At 38.9% G+C, this 24890-nt stretch overlaps 1 protein-coding gene across 1 annotated transcript in view; it reads right to left on the bottom strand.

The window, feature by feature from the left end:
* Window positions 1-282: 282 nt before the first annotated feature.
* The window catches only part of Musk (muscle associated receptor tyrosine kinase), a 97409-nt gene continuing 72801 nt past the window's right edge, over window positions 283-24890 (bottom strand). Inside the window, exons 9-15 of the mRNA XM_021657433.2 lie at window positions 24598-24604; window positions 17537-17800; window positions 15521-15696; window positions 5038-5236; window positions 4403-4594; window positions 2960-3108; window positions 283-1704 (exon numbers count right to left, since the gene is read on the bottom strand). Coding sequence (XP_021513108.1) covers window positions 1022-1704; window positions 2960-3108; window positions 4403-4594; window positions 5038-5236; window positions 15521-15696; window positions 17537-17800; window positions 24598-24604 — 1670 coding nt within the window. The 3' untranslated portion in view covers window positions 283-1021. The remainder of the gene's footprint in view (window positions 1705-2959; window positions 3109-4402; window positions 4595-5037; window positions 5237-15520; window positions 15697-17536; window positions 17801-24597; window positions 24605-24890) is intronic.

Here is a 24890-nt window from a genome sequence, read left to right as displayed (position 1 = left end):
TATGAAGCAACACACTGCTAATCATATGACCAATCAATCAAAAATGCCTTCTAAAAGGTAGCAACATCAGAATACACAAAACACTTCCTTGTGAAAATGCTTGGAACCACAAGCATATTGCAATATCCAATATTATACCTCATGCCTTACAATAGTTACTGGCCCATGGCAACAGAATTACTGTATGGCAAATTCAAGAGCACATGCAGAAGAAAAAAGTCATACTTGACCGAGGTAAAAATTTTATCTGTTGCTTATGCTATTTTAAGGAAAATGTGCCAGTACAGTTCTCAAAGAAAATGGTAGACTGATAAGTTATGAAATATATTTTTGCAGAAAAAAAAAAAACAGAAGGAATGAGGCAACTCACATCCATGATTCCTGCACACCAAGGAAAGACTTCTGGTGAGAGCAGACAGAAAAGGAGCCAGGAAGTGCAGTCAGCACAGAGCTTGCAGGTTTTCCACTTTTTATTCTTTAAAAACCTATCAGTAAAATAGGCACCCGACTCCAGAATGCAAATACGTGATTACACATTCAATGCAAGAGAGAAGTAAAACAACAGAAAGAACCCATTAAGTGTCTTGAGTGGTGGAAAAATGCTTTCCTGTCTTTAGTTTTCTTTCCTTTACTTAAAGAGACTGTTTTTGCAACGGACACAATGTCTTCCATTAAGAAGTGAAGCCCCCAGCCTGTTTTGGACTCAACAGTTTCACTCTGAGGGGTGATGTAGGAAGAGAACCAGGGATGTTCTTATTATGCAGCATGTGTTAGGAACTGTTCCTACGAGGGAAAAGTGGAACCTGATGTCTTCTCAGCCTTTGTCTCCAACTACCTATTTCAATGTGACCTTTAACCCTGTGGCTTCCTCACAATTCGTTTCTCCCGGCGAACAAGCAAACGGCTTGAGATGTCTCCGTTGTACTGTTTCCCATCTGGTCTTACGCGGCCTCTGCTGTAGGATTCCTCCAGCTCACAGTCTGAAAAGAGCCTACCTGGTGTTGTTTGAGTGTGGCCAACCTTAGACACCCACCATTCCCTCTGCTCTTTCACACATGCGCTGCAGGATCCGGTGAATACTGCAGAAGCTGGGTCTGTCCGCAGGCAGTTTACTCCAACACAGGCGCATGAGATTGTACAGTTCCAAGGGGCAGTTCTCAGGGCAGGAGAGGATGTTGCCATCTCTCACATAGTAGATGACCTCCTCGTGGGCCATTCCATAATAGGGTTGCAATCCATAGGAGAAGATCTCCCAGAGGACCACTCCATAGGCCCACACATCTGACTCCGTGGTGTAGCGGTTATAGAAGATGGACTCAGGCGGCATCCAACGGATAGGGATGGCGTCGTTTTCATTAGCTTTGTAATAGTCTGCGGAGTAGATGTTCCTGGAGAGGCCAAAGTCTGCAATTTTTACCACCATGTTTTCCCCCACCAGGCAGTTTCTGGTAGCTAAGTCCCGGTGGACAAACTTGCGCTCTGACAGGTAGGCCATGCCGGCTGCCACCTGCCTGGCAATGCAGAGCTGTTCTGCACAGGACAAGGGTGGAGGACCGGGGCTGGACACCTGGGCCCCTGTGGACAGATCAGTGTTGCTGAGGCTGCATACGCTGTGAGGAGACATGCTTCGGAGGAACTCATTGAGGTCGCCATAGGCCATGTACTCAAAGAGCAGACACATTGGCTTCCCTACTGCACACACCCCTGCAATCAAAATAACACCTCGGTTAGACTGAGTCTTTCAGCAAGGAAAGAGCACTCAGAAACAGAAGACCAGACTAGAAAAGATGGGGTCCTGTTTATTACGGACAGTGTGATTCCACTCCCCTTCCCCCAACACACACACCACCACTTCTTTGCTTAAACATCCCCATTACCTGGTAAGACTCGGTGTATTTCTTCTCTTTCCAGGTTGTCACAATTCCTGACCCCTTGATTCTTAAATGTTCCCTCGGTTATATTTCCACATATACTACCGCCTGATCTCATACCCATTCAGTGTATTAGACATGCTCCCCCAACGTTTTGTCTCGTGGAATGGAGAGACTGTGCCCTCTGTTTCTTTAAATTACTCAGACTTCCTATAACATATGGTCAGTGGATTAAGGAATGAGTATGTGCTGGGGATGTGTGATGCAATCATTCTGTTTAGGTCTCTGAAGAATGAGAAGGAAGATCTACTGCGTTTAGGAAGAACAATACAAAGAATCCAAGGTTCTTAAGGGAAGTTCTTAGGTGGCTATGGTAAAATGCTTTGAAATTTAGATTTTATCATTGATGTTCATTCTATAAAAAAGCAGTTTTCATATACAAAGAGTTTTACACACAGTGTCAGGAAGTCATTTGAAAAACCTTAACATATTAGTATATATGATAAATAAACATAGAAGCTTGTATTGTTAAATCTGATGGGCATAATTTTACCTCAAAATAGAAATAAATTGTCAGATTTTTTTTTCCAGGGAAAATTCAAAGTCTCAGTTTGAAAGAAAAAAGAGAAATAAGAAATAGGGCCTTTTCTGGTTATTTTTGTAATCCAAGAGATTTTAGGAGACAGTGTATACATTAAAGAGGAAATCAAATGTTGGTCACACTTTCCAGCGCCTCCTGCAATCTTCTTTGGGTCTTGTCAACAATCACTTACCTGAATCCCCAGGTGTCTATAATGTTGGTACACTAGTTACATTGGTTTTGAGAGAATTCCTGCATTAGAAAGCTCAAGACAACACATTTCTCTCAAGAAAAAATAGTGTGTGTGCGCATGTGTGTGTGCATGTGTGTGTGTGCCTGTGTGTGTGTGCCCTGAAGGAATTTGGAGAAGTAGGTGAAAAGGCTAAAGTAGGAAAGGTAGAGATATATCACACTGATCAGAGAGTAAGGCAAAAGGATAAATAACTAAAATACAAAAGAAGAAAAGCTCTTTGCTGAGGAATAATTTTTTTAACCTATATTTTCATACCTAAGAGCTTCACAATGTTGGGGTTGTCAAATTCCGCCATGAGGGCTGCCTCCCTCTGAAAGTCGGCTTGCATGTCTGCTGAGGCTTCCTCCTTGAGCATCTTCACAGCCACCATAGTGAAAGGTTCATGAGGAAGTAAACCTGGAGCCCTGAGAGATAAACCAGAGATGGGGACACTTACACTGCTGTGGTTGTTTTTACTCCTATTAACATACGCGCACACACTTATGCAGCTTATCCAGAGCTGCAAATACGAAGGAAGAAGACAACAGTAAGCCATGCTTAAATTTCTTGGTGCCAAATAAAAGAAATCACTAATTATTCTTAACATAGGTTATGTTTAACAATCCATTATGTACCAACTAATAATCCCCTACTGGTTAGCAGGAATCTAAATTTCTTGAGGATGGAGACTATGGCTGTCTGCTTTTGTGTCCTTCCTATATCCTAAAGTGACATCTGTCAGTCTCATAGTAAGCATGGGAGACTTTTCATTTTAAATGTAGCTTCAATTTCAAGGCTACTTTAAGTGGAAATAGGGCTGTATTTGCTCAAGGACAGGACTGACAACTGGTGAATAAATCCGAGCCCTATTTCCTAGCTCTGTGTCTGTGGATCTGTGTCCACACAGAGTAGATATTTTATTCCATTTCAAACAAAGTAAAAAAAAAAAAAAAAAGCTATGATTGGCCGTAATACACCCCTTTCCTGAACTGATTTTTTTGAATTTTTACAGTTTCCCTTTGTTTTATTACTCCATGAATGTCTATTTAATGTCTATAGAAGTGAAACTGAGTTCTTAAACACTAATTCAAAGGGAACTCTAAATGAAGTAGATAATGACAACAGAAAAATAAAAAACAAGTAAATAGGGATTATTACCAATGCAATGTAAGAAATTATGGCTGAATGTACAGAAAATTATTTTCTAGAAATGAAATATGGTTGGATTAATGATTTTTTTCTAAGATGATTATTGGATTTCCTATAAATTAAGAATTTAACTTCCACAAACCACATTCTTTCTAGGTATGCTACTTTCTAGTAAAAAAGGAGACATTAATATTTACAATAAAGCATGTATGGGTAGAGAGATGGCTTAGACCACTAATTGCATTTCCAAAGGATCTAAATAGTGGCTTATACCCACCTGTAACTCCAGTTTTAGGGGATCCAATGCCCTCCTCTGGCTTCTGAGGGCACTGCCCCCACATACATACATACATACAGACAGACAGACAGACAGACATAAATTCAGACATACATTCGGGCAAAATACCAACACATGCAAAGTTTAAAAAATAGCTTTCAGTACAAATAAATGAAGTACTAAATAGCTTGATAATAACTTTCATTCACAGTATTTCAGTCTAATAATCTGGTAACTTTTAAAACATAGTGAATTTCAGCAGAGATTTTTTTTTTTTCCATAGTTAACTTTACCTTGCTTGAAAGACCCTTCCAAACGCTCCCTCTCCGATGTCTCTGACATACTCAATGTTATTCCTGGGATACTCCAGGCTGAGCAGCTTGGGATTCAGAAGGAGTGGCATCCTTTGGTACATGGGGTTGGGATGGAGCCTATCCAGCAGGAGCTCAGAAGGCAATGTGGTAAGGGTCACTGCTGTTGACTCTCTGCAGGTGAGAGAGGCGAGATCAAGAACGGCCTTTGCACTTAGACCTCAAACCTTGAAGATACTCAGAAATACATATAGCTGGAAATACTAAGACAGCTGGAAACTCTTGGGCTTGAAAATGATAATGTCTGTTGCTTGTGCTCCAGTCAATAGACACATTTTTGTCACTATCTATATCAGCAGCAGCAATGGGAGAAGATGGGATACAGAAGATGCCATTTCCATCCAAATGATTATTTAAGTTCTATCTGTTATAAACACTGACTTTGGTACATGTGACCTTTTTAAAGTTCAAAATAGTAGTGTCTAATTTTAAGCCAGGGTATGGACACCAGTAAGGTAGTGGTGGTGTGATAAGACACCTCTCCTCCCCAACTACAAAACTGGGTATAAGGGTTATAGGGCATGACTTCATGCGATTGGCTTCAACTTGATTCTCACCTTTTCTTATTTTTCCACTCTTTCCTTCTTCGGCAGCAATAAAGAGTAGCAATGGTAAGAAGAGCACACACGGCAAAGCTGGACATGATGAAGATGATGACAGTCATGGAGTACGCAGGCGAGACAGCGAAGGAAGAAGTGGAGGAGGGCAAATTTGGAATGTCCACACTCGGCTTGGAGGACACGATTGATGGGAATGCTGCAAACAAACAATAGTTCTTTGTGCTGATTTTGGAACCTTTAAAAATTAGTTTTTGTATTGAAGCTGTCACTACCACAGCACTAATAATATGGTAGTGTATCAGCTTCTCCTGGTTATCTATTTATAAAGCCTTATATTAATAATCCAATAAGGTTCACTTGCAAAGAGGAGGAGACTTGGAGAAGAAATATGCTTTCCTAAAAGAAATGCAAGTCCCAGGCTCCTTATGCACTATCTGTGAGTGACAGTGCTCGGAAAATTATACAGTAAAATGTTTTCATAGAATGAGATCGAAGTTGAAGTGCGACTGTCTGAGATGAGCTTGTGTGTGTGTGTGTGTGTGTGTGTGTGTGTGTGTGTGGTAGGTTTACAAATAATAAAAATAACCAAAAAGATGATGAAAAATGAAACCATTGAAATATAAATGAGCAGAAAATCATTAATCTAAAACTTGAACTCTTATGAAAGTCCTATGTAAAAGGCCAGTGAGATTTAAAAGCAAATAAAATATGCATTTATGCTGGAAAACAGCAGATGCCACCCTTCTGTCACTCTGTTTGCAGCATGCAAGTCCACAGTGGACATAGTTAAACAACCTTATTAAACATACCTTGATATATATATATATATATTTGGTAAAGTACAGAAAAAAAACATGGAAACAGAAGTTTTATACATGACAAAAAGAGTCTTGTCATTAAGAATCAACTTTGTAGCCTAAAAAGAGAGAAGATTATTATCATATCTGGGAAACACTGACAATGTGGCTAATGCCAGGCCACAGAGGTAAACCTCAATAAATTCCCAAAGCATACATTACAAAGCTCTGTTCACTCACCAGCATGCATACAGTGAGAGATAAAATAAAATCCAACGGGACTATGAAACAAAAGAAAGATCTGTTTAACTCTACTGGTTAAAAAATTATGTTGCCAGAAAAAAAGAATAGTTTGTAATGATATTATTACATCACATTATTACATTATTGCATGTAATGGTATGTATGAAATTTGGCTAAAATTGTATTCATTGATAAACTCATGGTTTTATCTTCCATTAGACACAGCGAAGAGGATGAATGGAATATGAGACTTTAGACAAGCAAAAGTAACTCTTGAGAACAAAAGAAAACAGGACACGATACACATATGCAAGCAGAGGTTACTAAGTGAGACCACACATACCACAAATGACAAAGATGAGTAAAATTTCTAGTCTTTTAAATATTTAGAACATGGTTTGATGAGTGGAATTTTAATTGGAAAAGACAAGAAAGCCACAAATGTAGCAATTAAGAAAGAAATGTTATCTCTACATACTCACAGATCAGTAAAGTGCATAGTACATAATTATGCAATCACACTAAAGTCTTAGGGAAAATGATAGGAACACAGTAGTTACCAAATTTGAATAAGAAATATACATGATTAAAACCATAAACTAGAAATTGCTTTTAAAAACCATTGTATAATGACAAACATGTTCTTTGAGACTTGGGGGAGGTAAAATTCTAGTATCATAATATGTCCCATTTAGAGAACACTCTTTTAACCCTTTAAGGAATCTACAGTGCTAAACTGAAACACAGATTTTAAAAGGAAAAGACACACACCAGTTATCTGAGAGATTTAGAAGTGCCTGACTGAGCAATTGCTAACTGACCCCAACAGAGTAAGAGAATACAGGTTTCACAAGCAGGAAGATATAAAAAAAAAAAAATACACACACAAAAGAAAAATCTTTATTCCAGTAGGAGCCAATGGCATTTGGAAACAGCCATTTTTAAAGTGATGGGCCTGTGTAAACAGGGCCTGTGTCTGCCTCTTTAGCTTGGAGTGGGGACAGCTCAACACCGCTAGCTGAACAAAAGAAAACCTTTAATACAGCACGTGTACAGGAGTGTTTGAAACACAACATTCATGAAAGTACAGGTTTTAAGGGGTGTTTATGTACGACTGCTAGTCTAGGGGTGAACATAGTGAGTAACCCTGACCCCCACCAGCTAAGCAAGTGTTCTGAACTGTAGAGGTCAAATGTGGTCACTACTGTGACTTAGGAAGACAGATGGGACAGGAAGATATTTAATACAGCAGTAAACATCTGCATGATATTGCTGACAGCTTGCCTTATCAAGGCACAGCAGTGCTGAGCTGAGACTTCCCAGGTTCTAATGCTGGTCCACAGTCACCCCGAGTCTTTTTAATCCAAAAGAAACTTTAAAAGAGTCAGCTATCATGAACTCAGTTGACTGCTCTTTGATCACTCTTCCTTGCCAGGCCACCAGGGAAGAGGATCCAGGCAGTCTTGATGAGACTGAAAGGGAGAGCTCCCCATTTCAGTGGACTAGGGGAAGGGGATGGGGAGCAGAGGGAGGGAGGGTAAGACTGGGGGGAGTTGAGGGAGGAGGCTTCAATTGAGATATATAATAAATAAATTTTGAAGAAAAAAAAATAAAAAATTTAAAAAGATTCAGCTAACCTCCCCTTCTAAATACAGTAGGAATCATTATTAAGAGATGTAGATCAATGTTTATTTTTATACCCAGATTTTACAGAGCTCTTCATATTGTATATAATAAGTGTCAAAATATAATTTGTGAAGTTGATGTGATATAATCAGGAAGTATATGGGTAATTTTTTTTTCTCAAAAAAAAAAAAAATCAGAAAATTGAGTCAGCAGATAAAGCCTGTGGTACTCAAAAATGAGGATAAGGGTTTGTATCTTCAGAACCCAAGTGAAAAGTGGAGTGTGGTGGCATGCGCTTGTACCCCAGTGCAGGGGACAGGGCACAGACAGCTTAGTCCCAGAGCTCACCCGCTGGCCCATATAACCAACAGGCATGTCCCTGTCTCAAAAAATATATAAGGTGGATACTGATAAAGGAATGTTTGGTCTCCACATAGGTACACAGGTGTACCTATCCACATACACACACACACACACATACATGTGCAAACAATCCACCCCACATACGTACATACAAATATACATAATTATTATAAAATAGATTTTAATGAGATGTTCTTAAAAAATTCATGATCACTCTGGAAGATTTATATTTTAAATGCAAGAATTTCCATTGTTTGAGCAGTAGTTCTGCTGTATGAATTCAAACTCTTCTTCCTTTCTGGATACTTCTATTTGGATTCATTGATTGTTGCTCACAAGAAGAAGTTGACTGGGTTTTCTCCTGAGCCATATCACTCACCTCTCCAGAGTCAAATGACCGAATCAGATTTCCATTAAATACCCCTTTTATCCTTAATTTTTCATTAATAAATTTCATATCTTTATCTTTTCCTTATGATAACCAAGTATTCACTCATTCTACACTAATCCATTGATTATTATTAAAGTTTTTTTAGGGATCAGGAGCATCGTGGACTAACTTGTCAAGGAGGAACCAATCCATAAGCAGATTGCTAGTGACATAATGCAGGAGGATGTTCTAACAGTGGTAGAGGATAGCCAGGAGCTGTAGGAGCAGTGACAGCACAGGCTTGGGCATGCTGGGCCGCTCTTCTAATGCAAATTTAAATTAGTTATAAATAGTGAGGAGGCAACAGCACTAGAAAGCTGCTCTAGTCTGAACACTTGTGTCTTTTGAAGAGCAATCTGTGATTTATACCCTTATCAAAGAGATCTGAGAGGCCTCCTTTCTGTCAAGTGGAATTACAGTGAGAAGACAATGATATCTGAAGTTCTATGTACGGCAGCCACATGTGGTCGTCACCCGACACCAAATGCACCTATGCCTTTATCCTGGACAGCCAACTTCCAGAACTCTGAGAAACAGGTTTTCATGGCTTGCAAGCTGCTCCCCCTATTGTGTTTTGTTACTGTAACTTAACAGGCCCAAGACAAGATGACCGCAAGGGAGGGGGAAGCATTACAAGAGCTGAGTGGAATGAGGGTGGGAAGATAATGTTTTTACAAAGGAGAAATAGCTTGTACTGGGTCAGAACCAAGCTGCTGTGGTGTGTCTCCAAAAGCACACCTGACAGTTACATTGTTGCAGATGGGTATATCTACAGGTAAGGCAGACATCAGCTTTGGATCATAAGAAGGTCTTACATGCCAAGGGGGGTTATTTGGCTTTTGCTCTGCAGCAAATGGAGAAAACCACAGGAGGGTTTTAAGTGCAGTAGTTGGTCAACTTTGTGTATTAGAAAGATGTCTTAGCTGCAACCCAGACTTCCATAATAATCATTCCCATTATGGCTGATCTCAAGCTCCTAGCATGAACTCCTAAGGAATCAGAAAAAGATGTCTGCTGCACACCATTGGGTAGGATTCCTAACACACACGCGCGCGCACACACACACACACACACACACACATTACAGATAAAGAGAAAATCTAAAAGCTTCTGTCTAGACAGAAAAAAAAACCCAAATACAAGGAAAATAGCCAGACAAATTAAACTACCTCATTTTCCAAACTAGAAGCTAGAAAGGATGCAATTACATCTGCAGTCTAGTTAAAGACATACAGTGTCACTCAAAAATCTTCATATTTTGCTATTTCACCTCACTTATGTAGGCAGGATAAGACTATTGGATGATACTCGCCCCTCAGGGATTCACTCTCAAGACCTCTTATGAGAAAATACACAAAACGTCTCTTAACTAAAGACCAACTGAATCTAAAAGAGACTTTGAGGTAAGAATAAAAAGCAATAGTACAAAACGTGCTTCCAAACCTAAATAGATAATGATGACATGACTGGGAACTTTGTCTAATTCTCTAAATAAGAATCAAAAGAGAGTCATTCTTCAAAGGAAAAAAAACAATAATGCTGGTGAAACAGGGAACAAGATAAAAGTATTCTGGGGACACACTGCAGATTCTAAAGGGGGCAGAATGAGGAATGGAAACGGAAAGCTGGGATCTGACTTTTGTAGAACCATGGTAACATAACCAGCTCAAAATAAGTAAAAACTGAGTCCTAGGAATCTCCCTGACTCTGGCTATGGAGCACTGGGATTACAGGTGTACACCATCACACCTCTCTTTTACAAGTGTGCTTGGGTTGAACTCACATCGTTGTGCAACAAACACTCAGCTATTTGAGTCACTTTGCCAAGCCCCTAAAGAGAGACGATTAGGCAGTGAGCATGACTTCATTCTACACTAATGAATGAGCAAGACTTCATCACAGAAAATGACTGCATTCTTATTCTTGAAATAACATGATCTGTTCAGAACTGCATTCAGTTCTGAACATTCCCCCATCCTCCTTACTGATAGCATAGGATAGACATGAAGGCAAGACCTTTGGAACTCAGCTCACAAAAGAAAAAGTTGGAAACTGGGAATGTTTAATGTAAAGAGGAAGAAACTACAAGGGGACAGAACTTATGTCTCCAAATATTTTTAAAGTTTGTGCTACAAAGGGTGCACCAAAGGAATGGAAAATATCAGCTATTCAAAACTATAATGAACCAAGTTTAGTTCAACATGGCCAAAATGTTCTCACAATTAATGGATTGAATTTTAGTTGAGAAAGCAAATGCCTGCATAGACAGTGCAGAAGAGAGTCTCCCTGTGGGAAAATTTAGGTGAAAGAACTATTAAAATCACTCCCAACTCTGTTTCTGAGTTTCTAGTTTCCCCATCCCCACAAGATGGGCCCAATCAGCATTTCAAATGATTAAATTGTAACACATTACAAAACTCTCTCTTCCTCCTTCTTTCCTTCCTTTCTTTCCTCCTTCCTTCTCTGACTTCATTTGTTGCCAAATAGTAGATGACCATTATGGAAATGGAATTTTAGAAGCAAGCCATATAGTATGTAAATGGTGATTAAAAGATTGTCAAGTTGTCTGGATAATTTAAAATTAGAAATATTTTTTTTTTTTTTGCCAGTGGAGCACCTCAAGAACTCGTCGTGGAATGTGAAAAGCCATTGGCATCTCTCTTAGAATGAATCTGTTACAACAATCAGGTAAGCTTTTCATGTGATGTCTTGAATTAAAAAAGAAGATGAGAAGCATAAGCTGTAAGAGTTTAAAAATTAGACATTGATGATGAAGCCTGAGTCAGCCTGCGGCTTGATTACTGGCTTAACACACACTAGATAGGTCATGAGTGGCTAGTCGGTTGTTTCTCACTTGACTAAGATGTAGAACACAGCATGTTCATGGTACCTACTTTCATAGGGCTGTTGGGGAGCATAAGAGAGATTGTGTATATTAATCAGCTTTTCAGGATTGGGGCAAACAGTCATTACCCTTTAGGTACCTGAAGGGACAAGAGAATTGACGGTATGCAGCTCTCCGTTACCAGAATAAGACACATCGCCTCTTTCCTCAGAAGCTTTGAAACAGAAGGTAGGCTCACTGATGAGTGCTCCTGGAAGGTATGTGCAATCCCACAAAAGAGACAAACAGTATGCTTAGCACGGAGTAATGTAAATATGACAAAGTCACAACGTGTTCAAGGAGTTATTTTAGTTCAGCAAAAGATTTTAAACTAAAACAAACCCAGAAACTACTGAAACTCTAGTTCCTGCATTCGAGCAAGTAGAAAACAATACAAAAATAATGATTTAAAAAAAAAATTCCTCTATTGCCCCTTAAAATGAACTAAGAATGATATTTGGAATTTCTTAAGAAACCACAAAACAGGGCCAGCAAGATGGCTAACGGCATTTATTGCCGAGCCTGAATTTGATTCCCAGGATCCATATAGAACTGACTCTCACAAGTTATCCTCTGACATGAACACACACACACACACACACACATACACAAACACACTCACATGAGCATATACACACACACATAATAAATAAATGTAATAAGATCTTTTTTAAAAAATTTTCATAAAACCAGGACTATTTGAGGGTTTGATATATTCCATAGAACACAAGTTGCTGTGAGTCATAAGGGCACTTTCTTTGTTAGATTACTAACCCACTATAAAACCATAGAGACAACTTGCTTTTAACTCAAGAAAGCAGATATAACCCACCTATGTGCAGACAAAATGATCCTCTTAAAACATTTGGAGCTAATTTTCTCAAATGTATCAACTATCTTATAAATTGTTTTCTAAAGACAAGGAAATTAATATCAGTAGCTACTTTGTGCCACTCAGTATTTCAACTCGCAGGAGTTATTTCTCTCCTTCTTCATGTGGGTCCCAGGGACTGATTTATCAGGATTGGTAGCAAGTACCTTTACCCCTTGAGCTGTCTTGCTGGCCCTCCAGATGACCCTTTTTAAATCATTTCCCTTAACTTTGCAAATGTTAGTGAAAAGTGGCTACCCTAAAACAACAAAAACAATAAAAAAGCAACTTTGGTGGTATGAATAGGACTGGCATCTATAGACTCATGAGTTTGAATGCTTGGCACATAGAGTGTGGCATTATTAGGAGGTGTGGTGTTCGGGGTTAATCTGGTGCTTTGTGCATTCAGATTCTACCAAGATCTAGTTGCAATCAGGATGAATTCTTATGTACACTGGTCTTTGGCTCTTTGTTGTGTTGACCTTGCTCTGCAATTATCTCTGATTGGTTAATTAAAAAGGCTGGACAGCCTATAACTGGGCAGAAGAGAAGTAGGCAGAGCTTAGGTACCCAGGCTTAGGGGGCTCAGAGGGACCACAAGAACAGAAGAAACAGGGAGAAAGAGAGGAAGCAGATGTAGCAGCAGAAGAAACCAGAGAGGAAGGAAGAAGCCATAGGGCAGTATGAATCAGGACATGAGGGGCTGGCCTGGTAGAGCAGAAGCAGCACAGGCTGTACAATTATAGCAAGTAATATTGGGGTACAAGGATGGGAAATAGCAAAATAGCTTAGAAGATTGATATCTGCCCAGCTCTAGTGCTTTATGATTCATTATAAATCTATGAGGTCTCTGTGTTATTTATTGGGAATTAAATGTTTGAAGTGGGGTAGAAATCCCAGATAGATATTTACAAGCAAAGATTGGTGTAGCAACCCCCTTGAAAATTAATTATTGCAATAGTGTGGCCTTGTTGCAGTAGGTTGGAGGAGGTGTGTCACTGTCTCTGATGCTCAAGCTATGCCCAGAGTGCAGATCAAGATGTAGAACTCTTCAGTCCTTCTCCAGCACCATGTCAGCCTGCATACCACTATGTTTCCTGCCATGATGATAATGGACAAAAATCTCTGAAACTGTAATCTAGCCCCAATTAAATGTTTTCCTTTATAAGAGTTGCCATGCTTATGGTGTTGCTTCTCAGGAATAAAACCTTAAGACACCTACCAACCAAACCAAAAACTAATCCTTATTCTATTCCACACTCTGAGGATAGTATTCTATATTACAGATGAGTTAGGAGAAAGGATTTTGAGTCTCTTTACCTAAAAGAAATGATAAATAGGTAGATAGGAGATAGGCTTATCTAGATTTGAACATAATGCAGGATATTAAAATATGACACAATACTCCTTGAATATGTCCAATTTTATGTGTCAATTTAAGCAAACTAAAGGGAATCTCAAGTTCTTGATTGCACTCTACACCAAATATATCAGAATGTAAATGTGGGAGACCCAGGCAGCCACACTTTTTAAAGTTTTCCAGCTCACGTCAATGTGTAGTATGAATAAAGGATCATTTTGAGCCAGCCCACTGAAGTACACATCTGCAATCCTAGAACTGCAGAATCAAAGCCAGAAAGTTTGAGGCCAGCCTGAGCTACTTAGTGAGACCATGTCTAAAAACACTATAATTCTGGATGCAGCTCAGATGTAGAATGCTTGTCTGGCAGTGAATTGGACATGGATTTGCTGCCCATCACCACCAAATCCCACTCTATCTGAGCATCTTTTAAGGAGGGTAGAAAATTTCAAGTTCTTCAGATAAAAACAATGGGGCTCGTCTTGAAGGTTTCATTTTTATAGGACCCAAAGTTGGGTAGGTAGGGAAGGGAGGTAGATCTGAGAAGAAATGATCATGATCAAAATTGCATCTCAATGAACTAATAAACACAATAAGAAAATGAGATTCCAATAGTGTACTAAGAACTTTTCTCTTTGTTAATAGTAGAATGATTAATTTTGCAATTAAAACAAAATATTTTGAAAAGTAGGATTACAGGTCATTTATTGTCCTTTTCATTTTTCTCCCCCTGCGCCAAATGACAAATGGTTCTATAATTAATATGGAATTTGTGTACAAAAATCCAAGGACTAAAAGAAGGCAAAGAAAAAAGGGGGGTGGGGAAGTATACCTAATTTCAAAGTAGAAAGATTTGTCACAAATGAAGATTACAAATCAGCTCACTAGAGAAAAAAACAGCATTTGTTTCCATCCAAAAATAATTACATAATTCAGAACTGTGACTGCAGAATCAAAAGGCTACATCTAACCTCAGCTGAGTTTGCAGACATGGAGTATAAAAGAGGCCAACCATCTTGAGGTAGGAGATAGTATTTGTTCCATTCACTAAGTGTCACACATTCTTCGTGTTCTCCTTAAAGGCTATGAGCAGAAGGAGTGGATGAGCTCCGACCCTGTGCAGATTCTGAAGATGCTCACAACGTTCTGTTCTGGTTATGGGGAAGTGTAATGGCAATGTACATGCATGAAGCCACTTACAGACACAGAAGATACCAGAAGCACAAACGGAATTACTTACTTGTTATGTTTTCTTTTTTATAATCTGAGGGGGAAAGGATAAAAATTGGTTTTAAGGAAATGTTAATATAGCTCCTAGATTCTGTGCACTACCTCTAAGAAACGTGACTTTCCTGTTCAGCATTTAAAGGAGTGACAGAATAGCATTTAAACATGAAGAGTGCAGCTTTGAAAACAGCCGTTAGGGTAACAGTCACACAGGAGAAATTCATACAGCACCATGCAGTGGCTGTGTTTTGTGAGATCAGCGTTTTCAAACATGTGGCTTATTTTCTGCATGCTTGAAACATCTGCATGGTTGGCTAAGAAAAAGGTTTATTCCTTTATGTCATTCCTCTGACAAATTATGGGATGTTTCTTAGCCATTTCCCCCACACACATTCCAGGAAATGTTACTTGTAAGATCCCCTATGAAATGAAGCAAGATCCAAGCAGCTACAAGTGTCCTTTGATTTATTTGAAAACAAACAAAACGAGTCTTTACGATAACCTATGCAATTAGAATAGCATTAGGATTCTATTACATGTAGAAAGAGGGCAAAGTGAAAAAACATTAGAACAGCCCAGAAAGCCTAAAAATTGTTAGGAACTTTACGTATACACCTTATTTGACTGAAAACAGTAAAATTTCCTTAAGTTCCGAAATCTGAAGGGAATTCTTTGTTACCTAAATATGGCAGTCTTGTGCAGGCTGTGGGATACCCGTGCATGCTGGGAAGCTTGCTGCAGTCTGGGACCGGGAGGAGATGCATCCCAGATCTGTAGAGTCCTTGGTGCGTCTTCCCTTCCATAGCCAGCCACTCCTTTGCACAGAAAAGTTCCTTTACTGCCACGCAGTACTCTCTGAAATGTCATAAGGCAAGAAATACTTGATGAATCATGACAAGTTGAAGCCAAATTTGCTGTGGGGCTTAAATTTTGTGTCTTTGAAACTCTATCAAATGGTAGTGTTTTTTGCTTACAAAAGCATTTTATATGACCCTTTTTGGTTTAAATAATGTAAGTGAACTATAAGTGTACTACACTATAAAATGAAATGCTATCTTGTTTAGTTTTTTTTTTTTTTTTTTTTTTTTTTTCAAATTTAGAATGAATTAGGTAAAAGTCCCTGACATAACCTTGCTGCGGATAGAAACATGGTTTTGTTTTGGTCCCAGGTGAGGGATGTGGGACTGATTCAGAGAGTCCACAGCAGCAGACGATTTGCTTCCTGTGGGCTCTGAGAGGGGCTCTTTGCCAGCTGCAAAGAGTTTAAAAATGAGAACTCTGAAGAGAGCCCTGAGAGTGTGGAGCAGAGAGAAAGAACAAGGCTGCTCCTGCTTCCTTCTCTCTGTTCCTCGTTGCTGTTGTGAGACAAGAAGTTGGAGACCTCCTGAAACCAGGATTGGACTGGTTTCTAGGAACCTGATGATCCTGACTAGCAGGAAGCAATTAAGAGAACTGTGCCCCCTCTCCCACTAACCCTTTCTCTACCTGGCTTTGGGGTGTTGGAAGGGATGGTGGTGGAGTAGGGAGAAGAAGATATAAGAAACATAATTAAAAGTTAAAAAAAAAAGAGTACAACTATATATCCTCTCTCGAAGTTCATATTAAAGAATAAAGGTACAAGGGTTGGAGAGATAGACTACAGGTTAGGAGCACTTGTTGCCTTTGCAAAAGATCCAAGTTCAATTCCCAGCAACCATATGGTGGGCCACGACCATCTGTAACTGTAGTTCCAGGAGATCCAATAGGCAATTTACATGGTACATATAAATGCATGCCGAAAAAAAATTCATACACTTAAAACAAATAAACCTTAAAAAAATTACAGATACAGAAACAAGGTCAGTATGTTAAGAACACATGACCTAAGAGGAGTGAGGCATCACCAGGGGCTGATGGGCAGGGCTTGAGAAAGGAACACGCCCTCAGCTTCCACTTCCCCTGCTCTCTGGAATGCAGCGGCAACAATTTCCAGTAACACTTTGGGTTACTTGGCCAGCTCTTTTCTGGAGAAGCAGGGTCCCACCGGGAGAACACCAGTGCCTCCCCCCTGAGAACGGATTCATGATTGAGTGTGAAGCCTTCAGGTTTTGGACAGGTCATGTCATGAGTGGAGGGGGCAAGGACTGGTTGGACTAATTGGAATTTGAAAGTTAACATTTGTCTGAACCTACTAGGACAAATTGCATCAGGGAACTCTAGGTAATTCCAAATTAAGATTGTTAGAGCTAAAAATAAACGGACAAAAAATTTAAGAGGGAAAATAAAGTATATGTGGACTTGGGTGTGGCCCAGTGGTAGATTGCTTGTGTAGTATGTGCACATGAGTACACACACACATCCACACACAGAGAGAGAATATGACAGCTTGTCCTATGTCCCTACAAAGGAGGGAATTTTGTTTGTGTGATCTGCACACCTATATCATGGGGCTCTTTTGTGGTAGACAAGGGCCTTTATGACCAAGCCAAATATTTTCTCTAAGCTCAGAGTACTAGTATCATAGATTGCCATCAATGGTGTAAATGGGAGAAATTCTGTCCTTTTCATCACTTCTTTTGGGTGAATGGCAAATTTTCCCTGACCCGCTGCTCATAACGATGCCTTTCCCTCCCCCGCCCCAACAATTGGCATACAGGAAAAAAACAAAACAAAAACAAAAACGGAGTATTTTACTCGGTAGTTTTTGAAGTTTTACCTGCAAATGGGCATGGGAGTAGGTACGGCTCCGGGGCCGCACTCTTGGAAGAGGTGGTTACACAGCAGGGCCTCAGCAGCTGGCCTGCAGAACTGGCTCACAGCCTTCAGTTCATTCCATGCCGTGTGGATCAGCAGCTCTTGGGCCTCCTCAGGGTCGGAGTAGGAGGCGTTGAAAAACACAAGAGCATCTTTCCCCAGGACCGAGTCACACACCTCCCCTCTGTACTGAGCACAGTAGCCTTTGCTGTCTTTCTGTGATTTACTGAAAGAAGCAAGAAACAGCATAGCCCAGTCATGCAATTTCTTTGCATCCATCCATTCTGCCCCACCACAGCTCATATCTGCATTGCAGAAAAAGGGAGAGACTTTCCTGGCAATTGTGTTGAGATGTTTCACATGAATATTCTCCCCATTTCCAGAACCTCAGACTATGATAAAGGCTGTGGAAAGCTTTGGAATGGTCAAGAGCTGAAGGAATCTGGGCATTTTTGTTGTTTATGTTATACACAGATATGATTGTTACTATAGTAGACTCACAAACTTCCTGTACACAAGCTAATATAATCCAAACAATTCATTCATTGTGATGGATAGCAGATGAGAACAATCTCCCATGGAAAAGTCTGCAGCTTTAAGAGCAAACTATATGTAGCTAAGTACACGGATGCTTAGTACATTCCTATCTTGGTTACACCCCTTGTTTACTGGGAAAGTGGTAACTCATAAACTCACCGACAGTACTTACTGAATATTTATCATGTGTAGACACCATCACAGCCATTCATATGCAATTTCTTTGCATCCATTCTGCCCTCACCACAACATATTCTTATTTTACCACTACTGCATTCTTATGGTTTCCATCAGATCTCTATCACTAACAGGATGGAAAACTTAAATCATGTTTCTAATGTAAATTTACACTTTTGTTTTTAGATGTTTACTATTTTAGTTTTCTAGTTTTCTATCTTTTTAATTTTTAAAAAATTAAATTTAAAAAATCTTTAAAAAATTTTAAGATTTACCATTATATAAAAGATTTAATGTAGTTAGGATTGGTAGTGCTCACCTGTAATCCCAGCACTCCAGGAGGCAGAGGCAAGGGAGCTCTGTGAGTTCGAGGCCAGCCTGGTCTACAAAGTGAGTCCAGGACAGCTAAGGATACACAAAGAAACCCTGTCTTGAACAAACAAACAAAACTAAAAACTATTTAAAGTATGAAATCCAACACACTACACTGTATAAATCTGAAAAATTGATACTTCATAAATTAACACTGTCTGTTCTTTGAAATAAACCCATTAGAATGAAGCACAATTCAGTGAAATAAAGTCATGTTTCATAAGATAGTTTCAGTTCGGATTGGTCATTTACTAATTACTCAGCAGGATCAATAATGAACCATTGAATTCATAGTTGACATTTAAAATTAAAAAAAGACTTGAGTAAGAAAATAAGTCATTTAGGGAACTCAGTCTGTGATGGCACTAAGAAAAACTTTAGAGTTGTAGTTGTTGAAGTTCAAAAAATCAGATTAATAACTAACACAGAAAAGTAGATCATCATGGTTTCCAAAGGGTCTGACATTTTGTTACATTTTGGTGAAATGAGAGATGAATAAGAGCAGGACAATAAAACAAAAACAAACAAACAAACAAAAAACCACCAAAAACCCTCTACTGTGTAAAAGTTAAATCATTTTCACAATGTCTCTGATCTTAGAGTTATTCATTCAGGTTCTAACATCAAGTGTTAACCTCTGAATGAAGCTAATTTTACCCCATGAACATCAAATGTAACACATATTGGTGTCTTTCTTTTAATTGAACAAACAAAACATCTTTTTGAAAAAGAGACACTACAGAAAACTGATACAGATGGCCTCAGAGATAAAAAATTATAATCACTTCCTCTCTGAATCTGCTGCTTCCTCAATGAAACCCTAGCAAATATTTGGAACATAGTTAATGTGGCTTAAAGAAATGAACCCTCAAACAGGAAACAACCTAGGAACCTGCCACAGAGGGCCTCTGAAAGGATCTGCCCTGCAGACTATCAAAGCAGACATTGAGACTTATGGCCAACTGCTGGGCAGAGTGCATAGACTCTTATGTAAGAAGTGGGAAATAGTAAAATCTGGAGAGGACAGGAACCCCACAAGGAGAGCAACAGAACCAGAAAATTTGAACACAGGGGTCTTTCCAAAGACTCATACTACAACCAAGTACCAGGCATGGAGATAACCTAGAACCCCTGCACAGATGTAGCCCATGGCAGTTTAGTGTCCAAGTGGCTTACATAGTAATGGGAATAGGGACTGCCTCTGACACGAACTGATTGGCCTGCTCTTTGATCACCTCCCCCTGAGGGGAGAGCAGCCTTACTAGGCCACAGAAGATGACAATGCAGCCACTCCTGATGAGATCTGTTAGACTAAGATCAGAAGGAAGGAGAGGAGGACCTCCCCTATCAGTGGACTTGGGAAGGGGCATGCATGAAGAAAGGGGAGGGAGGGTGGAACCGGGAGGGGAGGAGGAAGGAGCCTATGGGGGAATACAAAGTGAATAAAGTGTAATTAATAAAATAAAATTAAATTAAAAAAAAAGAAATGAACCCTCACTTATTTTTCAATATTAGCCAAACCCCCAACAAAGCAAAAAAGAACAACAGAAGAGAATCAAATAAGTTTTGAATAAAAACTATAGATAGAACACATAGATTCTGATTAGCTCCACAACACAAGCATATGAATATATCTTGTGTATGTGTGGGTGTGTTTAATCAATTTATATAAGGATATATCATATATATCTAGAAATCACCACACTACTTACCTGTGAACTGCCTAGTCACCATTTTGACTTTTTAACTATTTTTTTTGGGGGGGAAGCTATTTATAAAACTCAAATTTTACACAGCTATCAAATTTTAGATATCAGACATGGACGCAAAGTGAATTATTTAGTCCACAGGCTTCCTAAGCCTACCATTAATAATAATAGTAGAAGTAATAATTAACAACAATAAATGACAACAGGCCCTGACTGTTGCTCCCAGCAAGAATGGGGAGTTGAGGTGAATAGAAAGCCCTGCCTCATGTTCTGAGGGTTTTTGCACTGCCCACCTGAAGCTATGTCTCTTTCACGCCTGGGATCTCTGATAGGGTGGTTTTACATGCAAGTGGCTCTTATTGCTCTTTTGAACACTGGGGCAGAGGTCACTCAGATCCCTTTACAGAATGCTAGTTGTTCTGGAATGTTCTGGTAGACCATCTCTTAAAAAACACGAGCTAACCTTGAACATGGCACCCATTCCTGTATTACCTCCTGGCAAATCTCCTGGCTGAGATCCCTCTGTCATGGTAAGAACAGATCCTTCCTTCACCTTCTTTTTTGAAGAACAGCGCTGTAGTCAAATGGAATATCAGTGCGGGTCGTCCTCCCTTTTCTGTCCACTAAGGCATGTCTGAATCACATTTTGAAATACTACCTTCCGGTGTCTGTGAGAGAGGCACCCTCTATTCTCTTTGAACTTTGTCCAGAGGCATATACAGAGGCCCGGCTGTGTCCTGTTTGGCTTAGGACACCCCCTACTGTAGTGGTGGCACACTTGATAGCTGGTTCTTTCCTTGGATCTTCCCTTACATAGCCACTGCTTCATTTCCTCTACAAAGGTGATGGCTGAGGTTTTGAGCCATTCCCCATCTTCAAACCAGCTGGCAGTACTTCCTTTCTTTCATGCCTGCTGTCTGTACGTGATTCATTTACTAAGGCAGAGGACAGCAAGTACAACTAGACTTGTCAGACTCAAGCCTTAAGGAAATACCCAGATTCAAAAAAGGACCTAATGATTTTTGATAATATTTTAAAACTTTGGAATATGGTCAGTTGCACTTATTTATAATCACATGTACTTAAAACTAATTTAAATGTTCACATACGTGTACCATGATGGGCAGTCTTTTTACAAAGCAATACATACATGACATTTCCTCAGTCTTTTGTTTAAGCCAAATTTTGTCTTTTCAACTAACATTTAATTGACAGAAGTTTTGTATGATATGATATGAAATTCGCATATATTGTGGAATGGTTAAGTTGAACTAATTAACATATGTACTAATTCAGATGCATATTACTATTTGTGGTGAGAACACTTAAAAATCTGTTTAGTGGTTTTTTTCTTTAAAAAAAATGAATTCTATACATAGTATTAACACTACTCACCATGTCCTCTAATAGGTCTCTTCAGCTGTTTCTATGTCTGACTGAAACCTTCTATCCTTTGTATTTCAAAGTTTATGATTTTGTTTTACAGACTTTACAGATTCTCTTCTGAAAGCTAAGAACAATGTCTACATTTTAAGTGGCTAAAAGAATATTTAATGACATGTGAAAACTACATGAGACTCAGATGTATGTCCGCAAATGAAGTTTTATTCAAGAAGAAGCAATTGTACCCATTTATACTTTCCATGACTGTTTCTGTGCTAAACCAACAGGCTGAGCAGTTTAAATAAGGTCTGCATGGCTTACTGAGGAAACATATTAATATCTGACCCTTTATAGAAAATGTTTGCCAACCTCCGCTGCAGTGTGCTGATCAAATGTCACTTTGCTGAACTGCCAAGCACAATGTCCTCAGTGAGAAGGACACGACCTCCTGAAAAACCTCTTGTGCTTCCTGTGAGCCGAAGTCAAGAGCTGTTTACTATATGAAATGAACTATGATATAAACAAGCAGCACTTTTTATTAAAATCTAAAAAAAAAAATGGAGAAAATTGATTTTACTTCTCCCAGATACTAAAAGAAAGAATATAAGGTTAGGTGGATTGTGGGAGGGATTTAAGAGGAGCTGGGTGACAGGGAGAGACTATGATAAAAATACACTATATGAAGTTCTCAAAGAACAAATAAAAAATACAATAAATATTTCAAAACTAAAATGAATTATATTAGTCTCTCACAGATATTTTATATATTACATATATGTATATAATAGATTATATTCTTTATACACAGAGATATCAGAATTGAACTGCATATATGTTTTTGTATCCTGCATTTTTTCCTCAGCATATTATAAATATTTGCCTGCACCTTTAAAAAAAAAAACAAAGCTTCTGATCAATTTTCTTTATTAGTAGATATTCATGCATGAGTATAAGCAGTTGTGAATAGTGTTCATAATTCTTGATTTCCTTGAATAGACTTCTAAAAGTGGATTTTTTGGTCTATAGATACAAGCATTTTAAGACTAATAATAAAAATTACTTAAGTTGAAAATGATAAAACAGCAATTTTCTCGCTATTCACAGAGCTTGATAGTATTTACATTATCACAAGAAGAAAGTAGACAGGGTTGTTCTTTTAATTTTTTGAGACGTGATCTCACTTTGTTGCCTAGGCTGATGATCTTCTGTCCCAGCCTTCTGAGTTTTGGAAGGAAACTGCAGTCACCATATCCAGTTAGAAACTGTTCTCTGACTGGCATGTATTTAACTTTCTTAACAATTTTAAACCGCTTTGTTTGAATTTAGTTGCATGGAGATTATTTCTGTATACTCTTTAATCCCTTGGAATTTGTGATTTCAGTATTACGCTGTCTTACCATTAATATTATGCGCAGAAAAATACGTCTTCAAGGAGAGTATAATTGGTTTTGTGTCTCCACTTCTAATACATCTCCAGGACTGGAGTGCCTGGTTTTGAAAGGGACAGAAAGGGCAGTTCTATTACCAGGCATGGTGGCGAGTCTTCGTTGTCAGATGACTCGACTCTCATGTGCTTGCCTCTCAAGGCCCTTCAGTAGACAGTGGGCTAACTGTGGAGTTCTTAAGAGTCACTGTACTGTCTCCGAGAGCTCCGACAACCACTTAGTAACTAACGCTCTATCTCAAAATGGAGCCTTACAGCTGTGTAAAACCAGAAATGAGATTCAGAGGGAATCACATTTTATTGTGTATTGAGTTATTTTACTCCGTGGAAATCAAATCAGTGTCTTCTCAGTTTCTGTGCTTCTTGGTAGACGCTTCTGAGCACTGCTTGTGAATCTGAATCCTGGAGTCTGTCTGTCCAAACTTTGAGGGAGGACTAGCACTTTGTGACCTGTGTGGTCTGGCAACTCTTCCTGCATTTGGATCCTTGTTTGGAAAAGCACAAATAATAATACTTTCCCCTAACTTCTCTGCAATGTCAAAATGAGAACAGGTACAGTGACTGTAACGGTCATAATTACTATTATGGGTTAATCACTTGTACTTACGACACTTAATAGGATTTCTAAAGATTTTTGTTTTGTTTATTCACTTGCTTGTGTTTTGGTTTTCTGAGACAGGGTTTCATTTAGCGCAAGCTGGTTTTGAACTACTGATCCTTCTGCTTCACCTTCCATGTCTGGCAGGTATACTGAGCCTAGCTAGTTGTTTGATTGTTAATTTTTTTCTTTCATTTTGTTTTGTTTTGTTTTGAGACAAGGTGCCATGTAGTGCAGATTTCCTCAAATTCACTATGTAGTCCAGGCTGTCCTCGAACACACTTTGTACCACTCTGGTCTTAAACGTCTCATCTCCTTTACTTACTGCTGGGATGAGAGATGGAACATGTGGCTAGGTTTCCACATAGAGTCTTTATGAAAGTCGATTTCAGAAATTCGGCATATAACATACTGTAGGTAAAAGCTTCTATATGTTGGTATTTTTCATCTCTTGGAAAAATGTATGAGGCAATTTTGTAGTCAGTATTAAGTTGTATTTTGAGATGCCTCATTTCTAGCAAGTGGATCTTAGTTCCTTTCCTGAAACTCAGGACAACCAATAGACCCTACTTGACGGGGATATCTTGAGAATATTTTGAACAGCATGTGACACACAGGAAATATTCAGCTGACATTAGCTACCTTTATCTTCGCTTTTTATTATATGCAGAATTTATAAAACACTAATGGCTTTGGACATTAGGAATGTCCAAAAAGCTTATATTGCTCAGCAGGCAAAACACTGACATGTTGAATTAAAACCACAAGTGACATGAAACATAGTAATAATAATGGATTCTTACCTCCATTCTGGCAACAGGAAAGGAGTGGCCATAGAAAAGCACAGACCAAAACATAAAAAAAAAAAAATAATAATAATTAATTAAAAATGGATAGAGGAAACTCAGCACACATTCAACTTACAGTTTAATCACTAAAACCAAAAGGTCTATGGGGCTCTCTGCTTTTACAAGGAGACTAGAAACTACATTAACATTAATACGTGGAATTGGTTGAGATTAAGACCGTACTGTCCCAGGGAGCTGTAATCTTTTCATATAGTGGCAGCCATGGGTACCACTGGCCACACATGAAA

This window comes from Meriones unguiculatus, chromosome 3, assembly GCF_030254825.1.
Source record: "Meriones unguiculatus strain TT.TT164.6M chromosome 3, Bangor_MerUng_6.1, whole genome shotgun sequence".
Classification (NCBI taxonomy): Eukaryota; Metazoa; Chordata; class Mammalia; order Rodentia; family Muridae; genus Meriones; species Meriones unguiculatus.
This window is presented reverse-complemented; position numbering and strand designations above follow the sequence as displayed.